Below are 25,143 nucleotides of genomic sequence, written 5' to 3' on the forward strand. Positions count from 1 at the left end.
TTTACTGCTTGTTACACCCTGAATGAAAACTTTATGAAGATGCAATTCCGATGGTACCTGACTCCACTAAAATTATCTAAGATGTATAAAAATATTTCAAGCAAATGTTGGAGATGCAGGGAAGCGTAAGGGTCAATGTTACACATGTGGTGGACATGCAAGAAAATTAAGGAGTTCTGGAACATAATCTATGATGAGCTTAAAAAAATGATTAAGGTATCCTTCATAAAAAAAACCCAGAGGCTTTTCTCTTAGGGATACTTGGCCTAGACATACCAAAAATTGCGAGAGAAATATTCTTGTATGCTACTGTAACAGCAAGAATACTAATCGCAATGAATTGGAAAGAGAGAAAATCCCAACAAAGTTGGAGTGGCAAAGTAAATTGATGGAGTTCGCCAAACTGGCAAAAATGACAGACAAATTGAGAGGTAATACTGAACAAACATTTATTTGGAAATGGGACATGTATAAAAAAATATCTTAAAGATTATTGTACTAGTATAAATGTGGCAGGATTTGAATGACTTCTGTGTTACAATGGATATTTATAAGAGAATATATTGTTGACGATTAAAAAGAAAATAGAGATTAATAGTGCACTAGATAAAATAAGAAGTAAATGCATGATGGGGTGGCGGGAAGTCGTAGGGAACTCAAGAATGTACAGTGAACAAATAATGAGATTTTCTTTTTGTATTTCTATTTTGATTTTAAATATATTTCTTTGTTATATCTTTTTAATATGAATAAAGCATTAAAAAAAGAACATATTCAGGAGTCACGCTGGGTGGGGGGCAGGAATGTTCTGTTGTGCACGAGACATCTTTGCACTGATTGCTCTTCTTTCTCCTTCTAATATGTAATCCTGGAGTTTGGCAAACTTTAGTCCTTTATGTCCAATTTATTTAAGCATCTTCCACAATTCTTTTAAAGTGGGTCAATAAACTTCATTTATAAAATAAAAATGGGATGAGGGGGGACTGCAAATATTCCACCTGTTTTAACCAACAGTGCTTCTTTTACACCAGTTGAAATAGCCCATAATAATCACAGGATAGTACAGCAACACTTCTGTGGATAATCCTCCGCATGCACCTTGCGTTCCTTGCCATAAACATAGAAGGAGTAAGGTTTTCCATGCCACAAATATTGTACCCTGGTGAGAAGTATCAGCTCAATTGTTTGCCTCTGTAAAAACACAAAGAAGATACTTTTAGGGTCTAAACATCAGCGTATCGTTTACAGAAAAGTTCAAACCTGAATGGCTTTCTTTTATACACAGAAGAATTACAACAGTTAGGCACATTCTGAATACGGACATGCTGAGGCCCTATCTGGCAGGTATGGGGAATCTGGGACCCTCCTGACGTTCTTGTCCCAAACCGTTGGGCATGCCTGCTGGGCTTACTTAAGCTGGAGTGCAACAACACCTGAAAAGCCAGAAGTTCCCCATCCCTATTCTCTGACCCACCTATCCCTTCGCCTAGGGTGCTGCCAATGTAGGAACTCGGCCAAACAATATGGAAAAAGCCTACAAAGCTTAGGATGTTTGCAAGGGCACAGGCCAATGGAGACCAGCAGGTGCATTAATTTCACCATGACCCTGCATGGGGGAAGGAAACGCTCCAGGCAATTCTCTTGGACCACAGCACCAAGGCCATCGCCTCAGTGGTGATTCAGTTAATATTCACAGCACTTGCCTGCCTGAGTATCCGCCTTGTAGATGCAAACTGAGTTTGGTGTTGTTCAACGGCATTGCTGGAGGCTTGACTGACGCCAAAATCAGGAAAACTAATCACTGGATATACCTATGGAAACACAAATTTCAAAGACATACAAATAGAAAACTGAAGTCCTGAGTGAGGAGAAAGAGCAGGCTAGTCATTGTTTTATCACATTATGCAGACATGAAGCATAGCTGATCTCTAAAATACAACTGCATATCACCCAAGAAGAGCCAGCACTGCGGACAGGTAAGTAAAACTACTATTGTCAATACAAGATGATGAAGCCAGGCTGTTTCTGGGCAACCCAGTATATCCCTGTCCAGTCCTCTCTCTTTTACACAAAATTATCAGGAGAGTTCCCTGGGAAGAGGGATTAGTAAACCACTCTGGGACAGAGCCTAAGACTTGCCGATCAGAAGGTCAGCAGTTCGAATCCCCGCCACGGGGTGAGCTCCTGTTGCTCGGTCCCTGCTCCTGCCAACCTAGCAGTTCGAAAGCACAAAGTGCAATTAGATAAATAGGTACCGCTCCGGCGGGAAGGTAAACGGCATTTCCGTGTGCTGCTCTGGTTCACCAGGAGCGGCTTAGTCATGCTGGCCACATGACCCGGAAGCTGTCTGCAGACAAACGCCGGCTCCCTCGGCCAATAAAGCGAGATGAGTGCCGCAACCCCAGAGACAGTCACGACTGGACCTAATGGTCAGGGGTTCTTTTACCTTTTTAACAACTCTGAGCATGCTTAACCAAAGACAGTTCCCAGGATTCCTTGGGGGAAAGCCATGACTGTTTAATGTGGTGTGATGCTGTTTTCAACGTCTAGTGGAAATGGGAGCCAGAGAGAGATGTTGGGTTCCCACTTTGGCACTTTTAATGCTCTGGCAGCCCAGTGCCAAAACAAGCCCCAGCGTGGGCCTCCACAGATAAATGTGTTGCCATTTGACAAATGCACTACTGAAATGGGCCAAGCGCCACTGTCACCCAACACCAAAATTTCTCCAGTTCCATGACTGGAAGGAGGAGCACAGGCATGTCACATTCATACCTGTGTATTTTTGTATGGCTACAATTACTTTTATGATTGTGTGTGTGCTGTGGCCCAGGGTGAGGGAGAGGTAGCAGAGGTTGGAGTGGGGTGGGGGAAGATTTATGTACTGATCATCTTGGGGTCAATATATGGTGAAATATGCTCCACCAATTAATTAACTATCAACACTTAAGTTGGTTCCTTTTCAAGTCCCGCCTCTCTTTGCATTACTGCTTTTGCTGAAAGCATTTCATTACCATAGGGCTGTCATCAACAAACAACGTCTCTCCAGTAACCGTTTTGAAGAGTTCGATAGGAAATCCAGATCTTTCATCTGCCACATATTCATAAACGTTGTTCTTCCTATGAAGGCAAAAGGCAGGAGAGTTGCAATGACAACACAGCACAACGGCCTTCTCAAACCAAACGCTCTCAAAATGGCTCCCCCTGCTATGTAAGCTTTTTACGTGGGGTCAAAGAGCCGGCCCAATCTCCAACATATATCAAACACAGTGCAGTCCCATGGGGGAACTGAACCACATCAGACGCTGACCATAAATTCATGAAGTCACCAAACTGGCACAATGCTCAAAGGTAGCCGTCGGTGTGGATTGAGCCAGAGCAGTGCCTCATTTAGCCCCATACAGCTAACCTAAATGACAAGAGGTCCCAAGCCCATATTGAGTAACCATTTCTAGCATCTATACTGGTAGGCAGAGCCAATTTTCCACGCAGTTAGAAGCGGCCTCCCCTTTCCACCACAGTCTATTTGGACAAGACTTGCCATTCAACTTGCAGCTCAATGAATGACAGCAGTTGTCCTTTTCCTTCACAATCGTTACAGACTGTTGTTCCCGTACCAGAACACTCCTTGCAACTGTAAATAAAATGTAATAAAACACAAGATGTGATAAAATGTAATGAAACTACTCGGTATGTGAGCCCGGCTGAAACACACACACACAAAAAGGAAAGGATAATCCGGCCAACCAATGGAATAGAGGTTTCTCAGTTCTAGAGCTGTCTTCTTGTTTCGTTTTTCTGTTGGGAAATGGTGCTATCTCTTGGGCCTCAGGACGCATAACAAGCAGAGCTTCTTTTTCAGTTAGCACCATTTTGCAGTTTGGCCAATACGAGTCAGGGGATGGCAACCCTATTTCTGCTCTCTTGAATACACTTAGCCAACACAGGCACACAGAGACGTGAAGTGCAGCATGCCCTATAGTTTGGGATAATGGCTAGAAATCTGCTTCATTTGCTTTCTTCGGATCCTTCTATTTCATACATATCCCTAAGACAGCCTTTCTCTCATATGTATTTTTCCACCATGGAACTCCCACAGGCTTCCATACATCCCCCAACTAGGCACAGTTCAGCTTTAGCTTCAGCGAGGCTGCTGCATCATCATCACATAATTTTTCACGCTAACCTTTCATAGTCTAACTTTTCACGCTAATTCAAATTTTGCAAAACAACTGTACACGTCTCTGAATGTGAAAAATCATGAAACAGAAGAGACTTCCATTTTTCCCCTAGTTTCTCAGACAATTACACTATAGCCCTCATTCCAGGGTGCTGCCATTAGGCAACTCCTTTTGCTTTATTTTACATTTGGGCACAAATTCTTTACAAGTGCAAAATGCATTTGAATCACTTCAGTTACAGAAAGATCTAGGACAATACTTCCTATATTTTTAATTTTAAAAATTTAACTTAGGGTATTTTAAGTCCTTCACATGCAGTATTTCAAACATTTGCACACCTCCAAAGGTAATCTAATTCTTATTATTCCCATACTGCAGATGTGTCTTTCATCCTGCAGCTTTCCCAAGGCCAATGAGTGAGGCTGAGCACCCATGATATCTATAAAACACATACAAAACATATCATTTTCCTCAAAGAATTATGGGTGCTGTAGTTTGTTGGGCGTTGTTGGGAATTTTAAATCTGAGAGGAGAAAACCACAGTGCCCAGACTTCTTTGAGGGAAAGAATGTGCTGTGAATGTGCTTTAAAGGTATATAGTGTGTATACAGCCTCAGTTCACAGCAAAGGCAAGATTTGAAGCAAAGACTTTCTGGTCTTTGCCTCAGTCTCTGAGCAACTGTGCTATAGTAACAAGAGAAAAGTAGATATTTACACATGCATGTATTGGGACAGTATACGTGTGAACCTATCATCTGTTGAACCTATAGCTTGAAGCTCCACCATAAGATTGCCCATGGTATCTCACGTATCAGGGGACCAGGAAGCAGTGCAATTGTCACACATAGTGCAACACTCTAACCCCACAGTGCAAATAAAAATGAGCATCTTCTTCATATATTTGCAGATTGACTCACGCACTTTTCAATTCCACTTCCCGAACATTGTTTACATGTGTCATCCACAAACCGGACTCCTCTTCCATGACATCTCCCACACTGTTGCTGTTGGGATTTAATTTTAGACAAAAGAGCCAGAAATAAGCAGGGTATCGCCAAACAATACACTCATTGCGCAAAAACAGACCTCCATGATCATCTTTGACAAGGAATCACTTCACTACCGAAGCAAAGATGTCCATCTTGTAACACCCTGGGAATGTAGATGGAGAGGCCCAAGGCACCACCTTTCTACATATCCCCAATGGTGACATTGTTGTGAAGAGGTGTCCCTATGGGCAAATGAACCATGGAGTCAGCTGTAACTGCAGACCTGTCAGAAATGTTGGCTAGATCCAAGCCTTCTCAATTCTACCTGCTTTTGGTGGTTCTAAAGACAAGACAGTCTTGGGTGGCTTGCTTGTGGGAAACAAGGGGGACTATCTCTTTCCCCCCACCCCGTGAATCAGATTCCACTCTCCACCAAGTGTATTTTTAATGCCCTGTGAACCTCAAACTGCTGCCATCTGAGACAAAAAAATTATTAGAAGATCTGTTTCCTGCAACTCATGAAACGTGGTGAAGTATGAGGAGAAGGATCAGTCCTGGAGACCACTTTGTCTTGGTCAATAATCCAAAGGTCTTCCCTCTGTGACAGAGGACTTCCCTGTCTCCAACCTGGCTGATTCCATCCAAATGAGAGGTGTTGACCTTCTCCTCCTGCTTTCTTAACACTGCCTAGATGAAGCTGGAGATTTCTTGCCTCTTAATAAGAGAAGCTGCCCAGTTCCATCAATCTGTGAACTATAGTGGCATGGAGCAGGCTGCTCTCAGCAATGCCTTTGATACTCTATTCGATTCCACCATACTTCATCCCTTTCTATTTTCATGAAGCATGTAAAAATGTAGGTTTTTAAAAATAAAAATAAACATTTTTCTGAATTAACAGATTAAAAATGGATGGAAGGGTTGTTAGTCGTGACTTTTATCAATTTTGGGTGGTATTGCAATGGTTTACTTTAATATTTTTCACATTCATGATTATGTAGTCAGTAGTTTTAACTGTTCTCTGTTCTGAGCTTCCAAATATGGAAGAAAATCCAGTATAGAAAATGGATATCCCTGACATCCAGTACAATTGCTATATCAAATATTTACTGACTTTCTGGTTTGTATCTCTGGGGTTCCAATTTGGTCCTACTAGTCAACATCCCATCAGCTGTTTAGACAATAGCAGGATAGGCTACTGCACAAAAGAAATGTTGCTTCCTCCACCACCTTTTATTTTCTCATCTGTATGCTCACTATACTACAAAACCAAAACTCCACTCTGAGCAAAACATCCTCCTTACTCACAACTACTTACCTTGCTGTTGCCATTGCATTTACTGCAGTGACGTCTACCAGTCGATCCACATGTTGGGCAAGCCTTCAAAATCAAAGAAAGGAGAGTGTTAAAACGGAGTCAGTAGCTTTTATTTGGACCTAGGTTGTCTGGAAATACTATCCTACTCATACAGACACAGCCCAAAATCAGGGCCTCAAGCTACAACCCAGCACGAACACTTACCTGGCAGTAAACCCCACTGAGTTCAATGTCCGTTACCTTGAAGAAAAAATGCACAGGACTGTGCCAAAGAGGAGGGGAAGGGTGCTGTCTAGACAAAATGCATGGACCCACGTATACCATCATATTCATTGATACATTAGCTCTGTACCGTTAATGCTGATGTATGAGGCACCCTGATTCTCTGGGTTTTCTCTTGGAACATGCCAGGAGAGTCTGCTCTCACATCCCAAGGCAAAGGAGGTGTCCCACGCAGGTAGGAATCTACTGCTCCACCTGGTATAAGAAAAGCTGGATTGGACTATTTTCTGACAGCCGCACTTACACTACCATCTGGCTTGGCCTCAGAGAAGCTTTGCACAATACAAGCAAAATAAGAGCATGTATATTAGCCTCTACGGCAAAGTGATAGTTTGCTATTGGGAGCCAGCTTTCATCATCATGATCGTCACCAGCATTTCAACAATTAATTTACTGCATAATCAGTCATCTCTAAGCCAGTGTTTCCCAACCTTGTGCCTCCAGCTGTTTTTGGACTACAATTCCCATCATCCCTTGCCACTGGTCTTGCTAGTCAGGGATGATGGGAGTTGTAGTTCAAAAACAGCTGGAGGCACAAGGTTGGGAAACACTGCTCTAAGCAGTGTACTTCCTCCCCTCACAAGAGAGTGACATCCTCATCCGTTCTTCCCCATGGTTTACCTTTGTATGAATTGCAGTGCAAACTATGCTTCAAAATCAATAGCGTGGCTTTCCATTTTCAAACTACAGTATCATTTTCCAGGAGCCAGTGTTCCAAAAGTGCCCTCTTTTGTTTAACAGACACACAAAAAATACTTCTTTAAAATTACACCAATTATAAATTTACCGCATTTTTGTTTCCCCAACTTTTCAGTTAATAACTGGAGTGACCTAAATTATTTTCTCTACTTAGAAATATAGACCCGTTAGTTTACCTGATCTCACTAAGAAAATCTGTGCTACATATCTAGTATCAATTATGGGCTGCAAGGCAACCAAGGACATATCGTCTTATGAGTAAGCAGGCATCCAAGTTGTAAGATCAACAATTGATCACTGCTTCATTTCATGTTGTATTGTACAGAAATATACTTTAAATTGCTCTCAGACTTTGTTTGTGACCTTCGTCAATCTCAGGACGTCTTCTGATACCATACCAAGACAATGACCTCAGAAGAAACAGATAAATTTCTTCTGCACTTTATACAGTACAGTCTCATCTTACCAATGTTTCATTTAATGTCAGGATGGGTGTCTTTGAGGAACTCTCCAATTCTACCAAACATGTGAAGGGCATCCATCTTTAGCTATACCTTGGATCCTGAACACCTTGTGAATTGAATGTTTTGGCTCCCAAACGCCACAAACCAGAAGTGAGTGTTCCGGTTTGCTAACGTTCTTTGGAACCCGAACCTACAACGCACCTCCCGTGGCTTCCAAATGTTTAGAAGTTGAACAAAGTTCCGAAATGGATTCCCTTCAACTTCTGAGGTACCACCATACTGTGTTTTCAGGACATACAAAAATGGAGAGATAAGGTGGCCTAAACTAAAGCCGAGTTCCATCTGATGCTTTCAGGTGTTTTAGAACAAAGCAAGCACACACGCTTATTGACCTTAAAGAAAGGAGGGTTTTTTGGGCATGCCTGACCTAAAATTTTATTATTAAGCAGTCTGCTTTTCTTGGATAAGAGACTGGTGTCATCTTAAAAATAATGAGCTATTAGATGTAGAAGGGAATAACAACCATTTCAGTTGGCATGCATATTTAAAATATGATAAAGTACATAAAGGTTTTACTAACCATATAGTAATAAATACCCTGTTTAGGGTTTGGGAAAAATATAAAAGATTGATGGAACCTAACACCCCTCATTGGACATCTCCATTAGAGGCAAAGGCCGTAAAGAAGAAAAATATGAGAGGAAGCTGGCTAACGTATAACTCATTATTGATAGAAGAATATAGCCAAATTACAGTCATACCTCGGGTTACAAACGCTGTGGGTTGCGCGTTTTTGGGTTGCGGTCCGTGCCAAATCTGGAAGTACTGGAATGGGTTACTTCCAGGTTTTGGCACTCGCACATGCGCAGAAGCACAAAATGACATCACACGCATGTGCAGAAGCAGCGAATCACATCCTCAGCTGCTCAGTGGCCATGGAATTGGGAAGTGAGGGCAAGAAAAGCTGGCCTAATGTCACCTGATGCCTGCTGTTAGACCAGCTCACGATCCATTGCATCCCAGGCCAGCTCAGCCCCATTCCTACCCTTGGAAACCCATTTCAAGGCCCTCTGCTGGGTATTCACTGGGATAATGTCAACGGGACTCCTGCCTGCCCAACTGGTGACTGCCGGGAGGCCAGCTCAGCCCGCAGAAGTAAAAGGAGATGCACCACATTGGGAACAGTTTGGATGGTTCAGTCTGGCCTAAGTGGGGCTGGATTGTAGTGTAGTGCAGAATAGCAGCACTTACCCCCATAAGGTTCCGCCTTATATTCAGAGGATCTTGATTCAGTGAAGGTCTCCAGTGTATACTAAGAAACAACTTTCAAGAATTAAACACTTCACTGCCAATTAAGAAATAGTCAGGAGACTTTTAAAATTGCCTTAGGGCAATTACACAGGGAAGCAACACCTTAAAATGTCTCTGGTTAGAGCCAACACAAAGCAACCGCCAGAAAACTACAAAACAGTACAAGTAAAATGCATCTCTTATCCATTAATTCAAAATGGTTATATATATTAAAAAAAAAATAGAATGACCCCGCCTACAAGTATTCATGCTAATATAAAAGAACTGCAGATACTAAAAAAATAAGTTGCAAAGGCTAATGAAAATAAATCCATAAATGTGTATTAATTTTGAACAGCGCATAGAAATGTTCATGCATAGAAATGTTCATGCTAGCAAAAACAGTGCCTTGAGACGGGCAAGATATCCAGCTATGTTGGTGCTAGATTAAAAAGTTCGGAAACATTCATGAAGGTAACAATCCCAAGAAGAACCAGAAATGTGAGTTATCCTTCAGAATCACCTGCCAGCTCCAATATGTCTCTGGGGAAAGGACTTGATTCCACGCCTAGTGAATTTTGTAAAAGTTCTGTCTTTTCAGACAGGTTAGGCCAGGGATGGGGAACTTGCAGCCTTCCAGATGTTTCTGAATTCCAATTCAGCTCCAGCCAACACAGCTGATGGTCAACGATGATGGATGGAAGCTGGAGTCCATCAACACCTCGAGGACAACAGGTCCCCCAACTCTGGTTGAAGTCGTGACCCATGCAGTGGCCAAAGGGAAGATTCAATTTGCAAAATTCTTTCTCTTCATTCTTTTTCCTTTATGTGCCTTAAACAAACACAAGCTTCTGCTGCACCACAGAATAACTTCAGGTGCTCTATTACTTCCTCGGTCCAAGTGGGCACCTCATAATTTAGGCAAAAGGGGAAATGCCATCAATTTGCATTGGTAGGTAAATGCTCTGTATGAAGTATCCCTAATTTTCACACAGACACTTAGCTATGCCATTGCGGACAGCACAGTAAGATCTGGGGTTAGGAATGAATGATACCAATTATTGTTTGTTTATTCTTTGAAAGGACCATCCACACTCAAGGCAGCTAACCATTAAGAATATAAACATAGTAATCAAAATAAATAAATGGCAGCGGCAGTGGCTGGTGTGCTGTAGTTGGGAAGAACCGCAGAACCACCTTCCCAACACCAGCGTCACTGCGGCTTACCTGGATGGCACTGGGGCAAGGTGGTGGTGTGATTGGGGCAGGTGTGTTGGACTGGCAATACCAGCATTGAGAGGGCATCTCTGCCTCCACCATACCAGCTGCTCCTGCATAGCTATACTATTACCAATATATACTGCTTACTCTGTAGGTATTGAATAACTGTAGGTCGTTAAACACCATCTCTTTGGCTGGGTCTGTGCTGTAGCAGCACTTGCTGGAAGCGTACTGGATAAAAGCTTCTTTGGCCTCATCTTCTGAAATGGCAGGAACGCTGTAGGAAGGACCAAAAGGAGGGATAAGCAAAATGGACCTCCAACCTTCCCATGGTCCTCTTTGTCTGGGATGGGGGGGGGGGACCTCAGGGTCAAGAACCAAATATGCATGCCATCTCTCTTTTTTCTGGCCCTCACAACTCTCCCCAGGCCTGGTTAGAATATGTCTTTGAAGTCTGAAAACACCTCGTGAATTTCTGAATGGAGGCTGGGGAGGGATGCGTGAGTGTCTGTGGAAACTAGCCTACTGAACAAAGGTGAAATCTGCATGCCCTGCTTGGCCCATTTTTGTCTCTGGCCCCACCCACACCACTGTCATGTGACCCTCAGAAGGTGGTCCACAACAGAATGTATAACAGTATCCACTTACTTCCACGTTCTCTGGGGTGGCTGTTGCCCATTCCCATGTCTACGAATCAAGTTAGGTGGAGGCGGGCAATGTTTTCCTCCTGTAAAGGAATGGGGTTGGGGTAAGAACAGCAGGATAAGCAGTTGTGAATGTTCTCCGGTCTCATGAGCAACATGCTAAAAGAAAGTTCTCCTTGGCAATAACGGGAAGGAACATTCATGAAGTGGGCACACGTGGGTAAACTGGTCCCAAATCATAGCTGTCAACTTTTCCCTTTTCTTGCGAGGAATCCTATTCGGAATAAGGAAATTTCTCTTAAGAAAGGGGAAATGTTGACAGCTATGTCCCAAATTGTTAAGGGCTTTATATACTAATAGCAACACTTGAACTTGGCCAGGTAGAGCAGTGTTCCCCAACCTTGGGCCTCCAGCTGTTTTTGGACTACAACTCCCATCATCCCTCGCTAGCAAGACCAGTGGTCAAGGATGATGGGAATTGTAGTCCAAAAACAGCTGGAGGCCCAAGGTTGGGGAACACTGAGGTAGAGGATCAGCAACCAGTGCAGATCTCGGAGCACAGGTGTGAAACGCTGACAAGGCCTTACTCCTGTTAGCAATCATGCTACAGTATTCTGCACTAACTGCAGTTTCTGGACCAAGCACAAGGGAAGCACCTTGTATTACAGCATACACTTTAGGGAACTAGAGTCCCCACCAACAAGCACACCGCTTGTATTTGTACTTGCCTGCAGCGGTTGTGCCTTCATAGCCAGATATCTTGCCTGTGTTATACATAGGAGCAACATAAATAGGAGCCATGTCTCTAGGAATGGCGGCACCTACAACAAAGTTAAGGAAAAGGAAGGCGTTAAACGTTGTCATCTTTCAAACATATAATGAATCGTACGGAACACTGAAACCTACACATAGCATTTAATCTTTATTATGCAAGTGATAGGTCAAGGGTTTGGCGCCAGTGGGTACCTTTGGGATTTGAGAAAGTGCCATGGGCACCAGTCACCAAATGTAGGTACAACGTAGCGATGCTGAGCCAATGCAAACAAGAACTGAGGAGGAAGGGCAAATGTCTCATGCATCATGGATATTTATCAAGATCTTACACAGGCACCAGAGGTGGTACCAGTGGTCATGCTAGCACCTGCAGCCACGTTGGCAACCCCTGGTAAACTAGGATTTAGGGTGACATCTGAATGGAGCCAAGGTGAACAGGGATAATTAATGCCTGTGATGACTTGGTTTTCATAACGAAAGTCCACTGAGCAGATGTCTGACCAACAGTTCTGTATGTCTGAGTTGGGATTCTAGCAGGAGAAAGTGAAAAAGAGTGTAATGCACGATAACAAATATAAATGAGTGGCTTAGTGTACGAAAAGCAGAAATAGATACAGTCAATTTAAAAACTAGGGACCCTTAGAGAGTGCAGTTGTGGATGTGATTCTATCATTGACAGATGAATGTCTAAGGCAGTAGGTGCCAACCAACTGATTGTTTAAAATAGAAGTATGAAGCTAATTTTCTCAAACCATTTATTTTAGCTTTGGTGGGGGTTTTTGGGGGGGTGGGGGTTGGCTGGGGGACGATTTCAAGCCCTGCTAGCTGTGGAGAAGAAGGCGGGCGGCCTCCACCGAGGAGAGTCCGGAGGGACCGCGACCTTCCGCGGCTGCGTTGCCTTGCGCGCCTTCGCGCGCCCCTCCCGTTCGCCCGCAGCAAAAGCGCCTCTGGAAACAGCTTTTTCCTGCGCAAAAAAGCCCCATTTGCAGCTTTCCCCTACGCGTTGGCAGAAAGCAGCAACACGAGGGCAACGGGGGCTCTCTTTCCTGTTTACTTCGTTGCAGAGTAAGAGATGCCGAGGACGGGGAGGACGGGCAGTGGCGTAGCGTGGGGGGTGCAGGGGGGGCGGCCGCACCGGGCGCAACATCTGGGGGTTAGGGGGCGCAAATCCACGGGTTAGGGGACGCAAATCCACGGGTTAGGGGGCGCAAATTACTCGCCTTGCCCCGGGTGCTGACAACCCACGCTACGCCACTGAGGACGGGTAGCTTTCAAGGGGAGCGAGGAAGAGGAGCGAAGCGGGTCCCGACGAGGGGGATTTTTGCAAAAGGCTCTCACCGGATTCCCTGACGTCTGTCCGCTCCAAAACGCGAGCGAGGAACTTTTGCTCCCTCTCCTTTCAATTTCGGAATCCCTCTGTCGCCAGCCTTGCACAGCTTTCAGATTTATATAAGCTGCTAGAGAAGGGGTGGAAATGTGGGGGGCGGAGGCGGGGGGGCGGTGTCATTACTGAGGAAGGTTGACAAAATATTTGCGTGCGTGGGCACGTGCGTGTTTGTGCGGGAAATTGCAAAGCTCAGAGGTGTGCGCTCTCTGTCTCTTTCACAACAGCTGGCTGCTCTGCTGCTCTTTCGCAGTCCTTCCACCGCCGAGCAAAGCTGGCGAAAGCAAAAGCCAAGGGGCTGTCGGGCTGAACTCTCTCCGCTTCCGAGGGGCGCGCGCACTTAGGCGCAAAAATGCTTTTGATTTTCTCACATTCCCAGGGTCGGGGCTTGAATTCGTCCCCAAGCCAAGCCCCTCCAAAAAAACAAAACGAACGAACGAAACACCCTCACCCTCCTCGGCATCCCTTTTAATTCACTCTGGAAGGAAGTAAACAGGAAAGAGTCCCCATTGCCCTCCTGTTGCTGATGTTCTTCATGGTCCCTGCTGGAGACTGAAAGACTGACCCTTAAAGCATTTCATTGTAATCTCCTTTGCAGCACACATTTTATTCCTTCTTTAACTTTCCTATATTGCTTAATCTGCACAGAATTCTAAAAAAGATTTTATTGAAGTAAATTAAAGCAATCAATACAATGAAAATAATGAAAATAATGAAAGTTCATAAAGCAGCACAGTATATCTGAAATAGATTTAATATTAGGTTGGCACTTAAGTACTTAAGACCATTAGGAAAACCAAATTTCACGTTGCACTGTGGAGAGGGAGTCCTGTGTGTCTGTGTTTCTTGCTTATAAGATAAAATCTCACCAGAATTTTTCAGGATGCTCCAGGCCTTTGGCAACACATAATTTATGAGCTGCTTTTTCAGCTAATGTTAAACTCCACATATTATTATACCAAAGCAAAAGTCGCAAATTCTGTAATGTTTTCCATCTGGGGGCAATTGATCTTCTGCCAGCATCCATGTCAAGAATTCCTGAGAACTGAACTCTTTCAACTGATTGAGCAACAGACTGCAATAAAGCTGGAATGGAGTGTTTAAGTCAGAGCTTTCCAAGAAATACCTACCTAACTGCAGCTGGCACACTAGTGTTGCAACACAGAGTTTGGAAAGCTCTGGTTTAAGTATTTTGGTCACTTCTTGACAAACCATTGTCTAGAATTTGAATACTGGTGGGCAGTCCCATCATAGATGGGAAAATAGAAGTATGAAGCTAATTTTCTCAAACCATTTATTTTAGCTTTGGTGGGGGGTTTTTTGGGGGTTGGCTGGGGGATGATTTCAAGCCCTGCTAGCTGTGGAGAAGAAGGCGGGCCACCTCCACCGAGGAGAGTCCAGAGGCTGCGTTGCCTTGCACGCCTTCACGCGCCCCTCCCGTTCGCCCGCAGCAAAAGCGCCTCTGGAAACAGCTTTTTCCTGTGCAAAAAAGCCCCATTTGCAGCTTTCCCCTACGCGTTGGCAGAAAGCAGCAACACGAGGGCAACGGGGACTCTCTTTCCTGCTTACTTCCTGAGAACTGAACTCTTTCAACTGATTGAGCAACACACTGCAATAAAGCTGGAATGGAGTGTTTAAGTCAGAGCTTTCCAAAAAATACCTACCTAACTGCAGCTGGCACACTAGTGTTGCAACACAGAGTTTGGAAAGCTCTGGTTTAAGTATTTTGGTCACTTCTTGACAAACCATTGTCTAGAATTTGAATACTGGTGGGCAGTCCCATCATAGATGGGAAAAGGGGCCTCATTTTCCACAGCACTTCCAACAGTACTGAGAAGATTGTTAATACCATGTAGGCAATTTGCACTGGTGTGTGGTGACTGTTTAGAATGCTTTATCACTAAGTGTAAGTGCTTCCTGAGTGCTGGAAGAAAGACCTGCTCCCTGCTTCAAGGCCCCTTTCCACCTTGCCTAGTGGGCCAGGCCCAGTATCACCTTGAACAGCTCAAAGGCTCCTGGGAGGCCAGAGTGACGTTGCTGGAACAACTCCTGGGTTGGGGCAACTGGCTAAAATGTTTTTAAATGTTTTAAACAGTTCTAATTTTGGTTCCTCTGTTTTGTTTTTGTTGGGTTGGTGTTGGTTAAATGTTTAGTGGGGCCGGCTCTTTGACCCCACGTAAAAAGCTTACATAGCAGGGGAACCATTTTGGGAGCGTTTCGTTTGAGAAGGCCGTTGTGCTGTGAAAACAAAGAAAGGCTGCAGGTTGTCATTGCAACTCTCCTGCCTTTTGCCTTCATAGGAAGAACAACATTTATAAATATGTGGCAGGTGAAAGATCTGGATTTCCTATTAAACTCTTCAAAACGGTTACTGGATCTGGCAACTTCTGTTTCAGTGTATCTGAAGAAGTGTGCATGCACACGAAAGCTCATACCAAGAACTAACTTAGTTGGTCTTTAAGGTGCTACTGGAAGGAATTTTTTTTGTTTTGACTATGGCAGACCAACACGGCTACCCATCTGTAACTGGTTACTGGAGAGACATTGTTTGTTGATGACAGCCCTATGGCAATGAAATGCTTTCAGCAAAAGCAGTAATGCAAAGAGAGGCAGGACTTGAAAAGGAACCAACTTAAGTGTTGGCAATTAATTAATCGGTGGAGCATATTTCACCATATAATGTCCCTCAGAGACATAAATCTTCCCCCACCCCACTCCAACCTCTGTCTCACCCTGGGCCACAACACACACGCAATCATAAAAGTAATGGTAGCCATACAAAAATACACAGGTATGACTGTGACATGCATGTGCTCCTCCTTCCAGTCATGGTGTTTTGGTGTTGGGTGACAGTGGCGCTTGGCCCACTTAAGTAGTGCATTTGTCAAATGGCAACACATTTTTCTGTGGAGGCCCACGCTGGGGCTTGTTTTGGCACTTGACTGCCAGAGCGTTAGAAGTGCCAAAGTGGGAACCCAACCTCTCTCTGGCTCCCATTTCTATTAGATGTTTAAAACAGCATCATACCACATTCAACAGCCATGACTTTCCCCCAAGGAATCCTGGGAACTGTCTTTGGTTAAGGATAATCAGAGTTGTTAGGGCTCCAGTTTCCAGAGTGGTTTACTAATCCCTCTTCCCAGGGAACTCTTTTGATAATTTTGTGTAAAAGAGAGAGGGCTGGACAGGGACATACTGGGCTGCCCAGAAACAGCCTGGCTTCATCATCTTGTATTGGCAATAGTAGTTTGCTCTGCATTTTACTTACCTGTCCGCAGTGCAGGCTCTTCTTGGGTGGTATGCAGTTGTATTTTAGAGATCAGCTATACATAATGTGGTAAAACAATGACTAGCCTGCTCTTGCTCCTCGGTTAGGACTTCAGTTTTCTATTTGTATGTCTTTGAAATTTGTGTTTCCATAGATATATCCAGTGATTAGTTTCCCTGATTTTGGCGTCAGTCAAGCCTCCAGCAATGCCGTTGAACAACACCAAACTCAGTTTGCATCTACAAGGCGGATACTGAGGCAGGCAAGTGCTGTGAATATTAACCGAATCACCACTGAGGCAATGTTCCTCAGTTCTGTGGTCCAAGAGAATTTCCTGGAGCGTTTCCTTCCCCCATGCAGGGTCATAGTGAAATTCATACACCTGCTGGCCTCCATCGGTCTGCCCTTGCAAACATCCTAAGCTTTGTAGGCTTTTTCCATACTGTTTGGCCGAGTTCCTACATTGGCAGCACCCTAGGCGAAGGGATAGGTGGGTCAGAGAATACGGATGGGGAACTTCTGGCTTTTCAGGTGTTGTTGCGCTCCAGCTTAAGTAAGCCCAGCAGGCATGCCCAACGGTTTGGGACAAGAACGTCAGGAGGGTCCCAGATTCCCCATACCTGCCAGATAGGGCTGCAGCATGTCTGTATTCAGAATGTGCCTAACTCTTGCCGTTCTTCTATGTATAAAAAAGCCATTCAGGTTTGAACTTTTCTGTGAACGATACACTGATGTTTAGACCCTAAAAAGTATCTTCTTTGTGTTTTTACAGAGGCAAACAATTGAGCTGATACTTCTCACCAGGGTACAATATTTGTGGCATGGAAAACCTTACTCCTTCTATGTTTATGGCAAGGAACGCAAGGTGCACGCGGAGGATTATCCACAGAAGTGTTGCTGTACCATCCTGTGATTATTATTATTATTTTTTAATAATTTTTATTGAATGATTTTATGTTACAAAAAACAATACAGCCATACTACCACTAAATATAATTAAGAAATAAAAATTACATACATCGATATTTAGTTTGTTATTTGTTATTTACCGTCTTATTTCCTCCCAAACATGGCATACAACAACACACATATGTGCAGACACCCACACACCCACACCCGCACACAAAATGATAATAATGAAAGTAAATTTTCCCCCCTTTTTATCTTCCAAACTCTTTTCTTCGACTTTGGCTTCCTGTCAAGTCCCTTTGCATATATTTTATCTTATATTTGAATGTACACAAAACAATAAACCTTTCTATATAATTTTTCTAATACATTCTGAAAACATAATAAATCCTTAATTGTTATCCACCTCTTTTTAGTTCCTTTATCATTCGAATGCTAGCCCGGTGTCAAAACTTTTATTGTATTTTTGAACATATCTTCTATAACCATCCAATTTTTCCGCAAATTTTTACTTTGAGTTTCCTCTGAGTTTACTAGTCAGTTGAGCCATCTCCACCAATTCCTGTAATTTGATTTGCCAATCTGTTATTTCTGGAGCCTTGTGATCTTTCCATCCCTTGGCCACAAGTATACGAGCCGCTGCGGTTGCGTACAAGAATACCTCTCTTAGATTTTTTGGGATCTCTTTATCTATAATACTTAATAGAAATGCTTCCGGTTTTTTAGTAAAAGTTATCCCCATCATCTTTTTAAATTCATCGTATATTCCCCCCCCCCCCAAAAAAAAAATCTTAATCTTTTCACACATCCACCACATTTGGATCATGTCACCTTTATTTCCTCCACATCTCCCACAAGCATTCGCCAATTTTTTATACATTCCTGATAATCTGGAGGGAGGCCTCCGGGTTGGTGCCTCCGGCAATGGCGGAGTTCCTCGGATTGGGAGGAACTTGCCCCGTGGGAATTTGGGTCTATACCGCCGCGGCGAAGGCGGAGGCCCGTAAAAATCACAGGCGGGAGAAGCCTGTGAACGTGGGATTCGGTGGGCACCTTTTGCGCCTCCCCTACTCGCGGGGGGACCTGATTTCAGGGACCCAGAGCGACGTGGGGTGAGTGGCGCGGTGCTTCGAATTGTCTGCTTCTTCCATGGAGCGAAGCCGCATAGCTGTTGCCGGAGAGCACTGACTTTTTCCTGTGGACAATTTGACTCCAAAGTAATTACCCGTGAGTAGAGCTGATACGGGAGAATCGGATTTTAAACGTTTAATTTGGCATCGAAACGGGGAGGTTCAAAACAGGAAGTCCGCCTTCCCTATTTGTAAATAGACTGAGGCAAGGAGTTTGTAAGCTGAAGTCTTGGAAAGCCTTTTGTAAAAGATTAAATTTCCATTGGTAAAGAGTATAAAATCCCCCTTGGGCTTCCCAGAGGTATTCAGTTAGGCACTGAAGCTTTTGCCAAAGGGCATGGCAACCATTTACCGAGTGCTTCTTATTGTCACCTCTGCAGGTGACAATCCTCTATGCCACTATTCTTTCACTTGTGTCCATTAAGGTGAGTCACAAAAGCAGAATTATATTAATATTTGTTTAAAAATATATTTTTGGACTTAACGTGTGGGTCCCAAGTCTGAAAAACAAAATACCCTATGCAATCAACAAACAAACAAATCAATAGAAACCAATGATGATGATGATAACGACGACAATAACAATAATAGCGATAATAACGATAATAAATAGTTTATAGTTATACCGAAATTAAAATGAGCAATAACCCAAACTAAACATTTAACCAACACCAACCCAACAAAAACAAAACAGAGGAACCAAAATTAGAACTGTTTAAAACATTTAAAAACATTTTAGCCAGTTGCCCCAACCCAGGAGTTGTTCCAGCAACGTCACTCTGGCCTCCCAGGAGCCTTTGAGCTGTTCAAGGTGCTACTGGGCCTGGCCCACTAGGCAAGGTGGAAAGGGGCCTTGCAGCAGGGAGCAGGTCTTTCTTCCAGCACTCAGGAAGCACTTACACTTAGTGATAAAGCATTCTAAACAGTCACCACACACCAGTGCAAATTGCCTACATGGTATTAACAATCTTCTCAGTACTGTTGGAAGTGCTGTGGAAAATGAGGCCCCTTTTCCCATCTATGATGGGACTGCCCACCAGTATTCAAATTCTAGACAATGGTTTGTCAAGAAGTGACCAAAATACTTAAACCAGAGCTTTCCAAACTCTGTGTTGCAACACTAGTGTGCCAGCTGCAGTTAGGTAGGTATTTTTTGGAAAGCTCTGACTTAAACACTCCATTCCAGCTTTATTGCAGTCTGTTGCTCAATCAGTTGAAAGAGTTCAGTTCTCAGGAAGTAAGCAGGAAAGAGAGTCCCCGTTGCCCTCGTGTTGCTGCTTTCTGCCAACGCGTAGGGGAAAGCTGCAAATGGGGCTTTTTTGCGCAGGAAAAAGCTGTTTCCAGAGGCGCTTTTGCTGCGGGCGAACGGGAGGGGCGCGTGAAGGCGTGCAAGGCAACGCAGCCTCCGGACTCTCCTCGGTGGAGGTGGCCCGCCTTCTTCTCCACAGCTAGCAGGGCTTGAAATCGTCCCCCAGCCAACCCCCAAAAAACCCCCCACCAAAGCTAAAATAAATGGTTTGAGAAAATTAGCTTCATACTTCTATTTTAAACAATCAGTTGGCTGGCACCTACTGCCTTAGACATTCATCTGACAATGATAGAATCACATCCACAACTGCACTCTCTAAGGGTCCCTAGTTTTTAAATTGACTGTATCTATTTCTGCTTTTCGTACACTAAGCCACTCATTTATATTTGTTATCGTGCATTACACTCTTTTTCACTTTCTCCTGCTAGAATCCCAACTCAGACATACAGAACTGTTGGTCAGACATCTGCTCAGTGGACTTTCGTTATGAAAACCAAGTCATCACAGGCATTAATTATCAAACACAGTGCAGTCCCATGGGGGAACTGAACCACATCAGGCGCTGACCATAAATTTATGAAGTCACAAAACTGGCACAATGCTCAAAGGTAGCCGTCGGCGCAGATTGAGCCAGAGCAGTGCCTCATTTAGCCCCATACGCTAACCTAAATGACAAGAGGCCTCAAGCCCATATTTTCGAGATCAATTGAGTAACCATTTCTAGCATCTATACTGGTAGGCAGAGCCAGGGGCGCCGACTTATAAAAAATATTGGGGGGGCCCATACCGGGGTCCATACTGGCGGCAGGATGGCAGTGGTGCTTTTGCATGCAAGAACCGGCCTGCCCTCCCCAGGCTTCGCGCCGGGAGGCGGCCACCCCCTCCTACCAACGTCACCTTAGCCGAACCCAGAAAAAAAGCCCCGCTCCGGCGGCGGGAACTCCCGTCCCCTCCATTCTCCCCTCACCCCGGTCCCTTGCCGGCGACGAATACGCCGTTCCTCAGCCCCGCGGCTCCATTCCTTTCTAAAGTCCCGCCGCTGGGGTCTTCCTCTGACTGACCGACCTGCCCGCCCCTTCTCAGGAGCTCCCGGTCACTTTGGGAGGCGCGCGCCGGAGTCCCCTGCGCGGTTTTTGGCAAGGTGCCTAATAATTTTCTTAAATTATTGGGGGGGCAGAGCCCCCCCAAACGAATTTTTGAGGGGGCTCGGGCCCCCTCAGGCCCCATGGAGTCGGCGCCTATGGGCAGAGCCAATTTTCCACGCAGTTAGAAGCGGCCTCCCCTTTCCACCACAGTCTATTTTGACAAGACTTGCCATTCAACTTGCAGCTCAATGAACGACAGCAGTTTTCCTTTTCCTTTACAACCGTTGCAGACTGTTGTTCCCATACCAGAACACTCCTGGCAACTATAAATAGAATGTAATAAAACACAAGGTGCGATAAAATGTAATGAAACTACTCGGTATGTGAGCCCGGCTGAAACACACACACAAAAAGGGAAGGATAATCTGGTAAAACCAATGGAATAGAGGTTTCTCAGTTCTAGAGCTGTCTTCTTGTTTCGTTTTTCTGTTGGGAAATGCCGCTATCTCTTGGGCCTCAGGACGCATAACAAGCAGAGCTTCTTTTTCAGTTAGCAACTTTTTCCAGTTTGGCCAATACTAGTCAGGGGATGGCGACCCTATTTCTGCTCTCTTGAATACACTTAGCCAACACAGGCACACAGAGACATGCAGTGTGGCATGCCCCATAGTTTGGGTTAAGGGCTGGAAATCTGCTTCTTTTGCTTTCTTCGGATCCTTCTATTTCATACATATCCCCAAGGCAGCCTTTCATTCATATTTATTTTTCCACCATGGAACTCCCACAGGCTTCCATACATCCCCCAACTAGGCACAGTTCAGCTTTAGCTTCAGGGAGGCTGCTGCATCATCATCGCATATCTTTTCATGCTAACTTTTCACGCTAATTCAAATTTTGCAAAACAACTGTACACGTCTCTGAATACGAAAAATCATGAAACAGAAGAGACTTCCATTTCCCCCCCTAGTTTCTCAGACAATTAGACTATAGCCCTCATTCCAGGGTGCTGCCATTAGGCAACTCCTTTTGCTTTATTTTACATTTGGGCACAAATTCCTTCCCAAGTGCAATTCAGTTACAGAAAGATCTGGGACAATACTTCCTATATTTTTAATTTTAAAAATTTAACTTAGGGTATTTTAAGTCCTTCACATGCAGTATTTCAAACATTTGCACACCTCTGAAGGTAAGCTAAGTCTTATTATTCCCATACTGCAGGTGTCTCTTTCATCCTGCAGCTTTCCCAAGGCCAATGAGTAGGCTGACCACCCATGATATCTATAAAACACATTCAAAACATATCATTTTCCTCAAAGAATTATGGGTGCTGTAGTTTGTTGGGCGTTGTTGGGAATTTTAATTCTGAGAGGAGAAAACCACAGTGCCCAGACTTCTTTGAGGGAAAGAATGTGCTGTGAATGTGCTTTAAAGGTATATAGTGTGTATACAGCCTCAGTTCACAGCAAAGGCAAGATTTGAAGCAAAGACTTTCTGGTCTTTGCCTCAGTCTCTGAGCAACTGAGCTATAGTAACAAGAGAAAAGTAGATATTTACACATGCATGTATTGGGACAGTATACGTGTGAACCTATCATCTGTTGAACCTATAGCTTGAAGCTCCACCATAAGATTGCCCATGGTATCTCACATATAGAGGACCAGGAAGGAGTGCAATTGTCACACATAGTGCAACACTCTAACACCACAGTGAAAATAAAAATGAGCATCTTCTTCATATATTTGCAGATTGACTCACGCACTTTTCAATTCCACTTCCCGAACATTGTTCACATGTGTCATCCACAAACCGGACTCCTCTTCCATGACATCTCCCACACTGTTGCTGTTAGGATTTAATTTTAGACAAAAGAGCCAGAAATAAGCAGGGTATCGCCAAACAATACACTCATTGCGCAAAAACAGACCTCCACGATCATCTTTGACAAGGAATCACTTCAATACTTTCTCTATCACTCATTCAGGTGCTATCTGCCGAAGCAAAGATGTCCATCTTCTAACGCCCTGTGGAAATAGATGAAGAGGCCCAAGGTACCACCTTTGTACATATCCCCAATGAGGACATTGTTGCGAAGAGGTGTCCCTATGGGCAAATGGGCCACGGAGTCAGCTTTAACTGCAGACCTGTCAGAAATGTTGGCTAGATCCAAGCCTTCTCAATTCTACCTGCTTTTGGTGGTTCTCAAGACAAGACAGTCTTGGGTGGCTTGCTTGTGGGAAACAAAGGGGACTATCTCTCCCCCCCCCACCCCGTGAATCAGATTCCACTCTCCACCAAGTGTATTTTTAATGCCCTGTGAACCTCAAACTGCTGCCATCTGAGATAAAAAAATTATTAGAAGATCTGTTTCCTGCAACTCATGAAACGTGGTGCTGAAGTATGAGGGGAAGGGTCAGTCCTGGAGACCACTTTGCCTTGGTCAATAATCCAAAGGTCTTCCCTCTGTGACAGAGGACTTCCCTGTCTCCTTGACCCAATTCAGCTCCAGCCAACACAGCTGATGGTCAACGATGATGGATGGAAGCTGGAGTCCATCAACACCTCGAGGACAACAGGTCCCCCAACTCTGGTTGAAGTCGTGACCCATGCAGTGGCCAAAGGGAAAATTCAATTTGCAAAATTCTTTCTCTTCATTCTTTTTCCTTTATGTACCTTAAACAAACACAAGCTTCTGCTGCACCACAGAATAACTTCAGGTGCTCTATTACTTCCTCGGTCCAAGTGGGCACCTCATAATTTAGGCAAAAGGGGAACTGCCATCAATTTGCATTGGTAGGTAAATGCTCTGTATGAAGTATCCCTAATTTTCACATAGACACTTAGCTATGCCATTGCGGACAACAGAGTAAGATCTGGGGTTAGGAATGAATGATACCAATTATTGTTTGTTTATTCTTTGAAAGGACCATCCACACTCAAGGCAGCTAACCATTAAGAATATAAACATAGTAATCAAAATAAATGAATGGCAGCAGCATTGGCTGGTGTGCTGTAGTTGGGAAGAAGCGCAGAACCACCTTCCCAACACCAGCATCACTGCGGCTTACCTGGATGGCACTGGGGCAAGGTGGTGGTGTGGTTGGGGCAGGTGTGTTGGACTGGCAATACCAGCATTGAGAGGGCATCTCTGCCTCCACCATACCAGCTGCTCCTGCATAGCTATACTATTACCAATATATACTGCTTACTCTGTAGGTATTGAATAACTGTAGCCCATTAAACACCATCTCTTTGGCTGGGTCTGTGCTGTAGAAGCACTTGCTGGAAGCATACTGGATAAAAGCTTCTTTGGCTTCATCTTCTGAAATGGCAGGAACGCTGTAGGAAGGACCAAAAGGAGGGATAAGCAAAATTGACCTCCAACCTTCCCATGGTCCTCTTTGTCTGGGGTGGGGGGGACACACCTCAGGGTCAAGAACCAAATATGCATGCCATCTCTCTTTCTTCTGGCCCTCACAACTCTCCCCAGGCCTGGTTAGAATATGTCTTTGAAGTCTGAAAACACCTCGTGAATTTCTGAATGGAGGCTGGGGAGAGATGCGTGAGTGTCTGTGGAAACTAGCCTACTGAACAAAGGTGAAATCTGCATGCCCTGCTTGGCCCATTTTTGTCTCTGGCCCCACCCACACCACTGTCATGTGACCCTCAGAAGGTGGTCCACAACAGAATGTATAACAGTATCCACTTACTTCCACTTTCTCTGGGGTGGCTGTTGCCCATTCCCATGTCTACGAATCAAGTTAGGTGGAGGCGGGCAATGTTTTCCTCCTGTAAAGGAATGGGGTTGGGGTAAGAACAGCAGGATAAGCAGTTGTGAATGTTCTCCGGTCTCATGAGCAACATGCTAAAAGAAAGTTCTCCTTGGCAATAACGGGAAGGAACATTCATGAAGTGGGCACACGTGGGTAAACTGGTCCCAAATCATAGCTGTCAACTTTTCCCTTTTCTTGCGAGGAATCCTATTCGGAATAAGGGAATTTCTCTTAAGAAAAGGGAAATGTTGACAGCTATGTCCCAAATTGTTAAGGGCTTTATATACTAATAGCAACACTTGAACTTGGCCAGGTAGACTGCAGTGTTCCCCAACCTTGGGCCTCCAGCTGTTTTTGGACTACAACTCCCATCATCCCTCGCTAGCAAGACCAGTGGTCAAGGATGATGGGAATTGTAGTCCAAAAACAGCT

The 25,143-nt window shown here is 44.3% G+C and overlaps 1 protein-coding gene across 3 annotated transcripts; it reads right to left on the reverse strand.

The window, feature by feature from the left end:
• Window positions 1–424: 424 nt before the first annotated feature.
• LOC144327020 (protein SSUH2 homolog) lies at window positions 425–24,746 on the reverse strand. Of its 3 annotated transcripts, none has more exons than XM_077925001.1 (12): window positions 13,195–13,349; window positions 11,811–11,903; window positions 11,087–11,165; window positions 10,586–10,715; window positions 9,179–9,239; window positions 6,835–6,959; window positions 6,483–6,545; window positions 5,100–5,182; window positions 3,539–3,631; window positions 3,012–3,117; window positions 1,704–1,811; window positions 425–1,191 (listed from the first exon to the last, which is right to left on the reverse strand). In XM_077925001.1, the coding sequence occupies exons 2-12, from the start codon at window positions 11,881–11,883 to the stop codon at window positions 1,051–1,053; spliced, it is 1,062 nt and encodes a 353-aa protein (XP_077781127.1). In that variant the 5' UTR covers window positions 11,884–11,903; window positions 13,195–13,349; the 3' UTR covers window positions 425–1,050. The 3 variants fall into 3 exon arrangements, with proteins under 3 accessions (XP_077781127.1, XP_077781128.1, XP_077781129.1); XM_077925002.1 differs by having other exon boundaries at window positions 13,077–13,210; XM_077925003.1 differs by lacking the exons at window positions 11,087–11,165; window positions 11,811–11,903; window positions 13,195–13,349 and adding an exon at window positions 24,649–24,746.
• Between the last annotated feature and the right edge of the window lie 397 nt (window positions 24,747–25,143).

This window comes from Podarcis muralis, chromosome 2 (assembly GCF_964188315.1).
Source record: "Podarcis muralis chromosome 2, rPodMur119.hap1.1, whole genome shotgun sequence".
Lineage (NCBI taxonomy): Eukaryota > Metazoa > Chordata > Lepidosauria > Squamata > Lacertidae > Podarcis > Podarcis muralis.

Excerpts from the sequence above, each read along its gene's own strand:
- LOC144327020 (XM_077925001.1), bottom strand. The coding sequence starts at position 11,883 with ATGGCTCCTATTTATGTTGCTCCTATGTATAACACAGGCAAGATATCT. Across the intron at positions 11,166-11,810 it reads TGAAGGCACAACCGCTGCAG|GAGGAAAACATTGCCCGCCT; the intron begins GCAAGTACAAAT and ends ATTCCTTTACAG. Across the intron at positions 1,192-1,703 it reads CAAGGCGGATACTCAGGCAG|AGGCAAACAATTGAGCTGAT; the intron begins GCAAGTGCTGTG and ends GTGTTTTTACAG.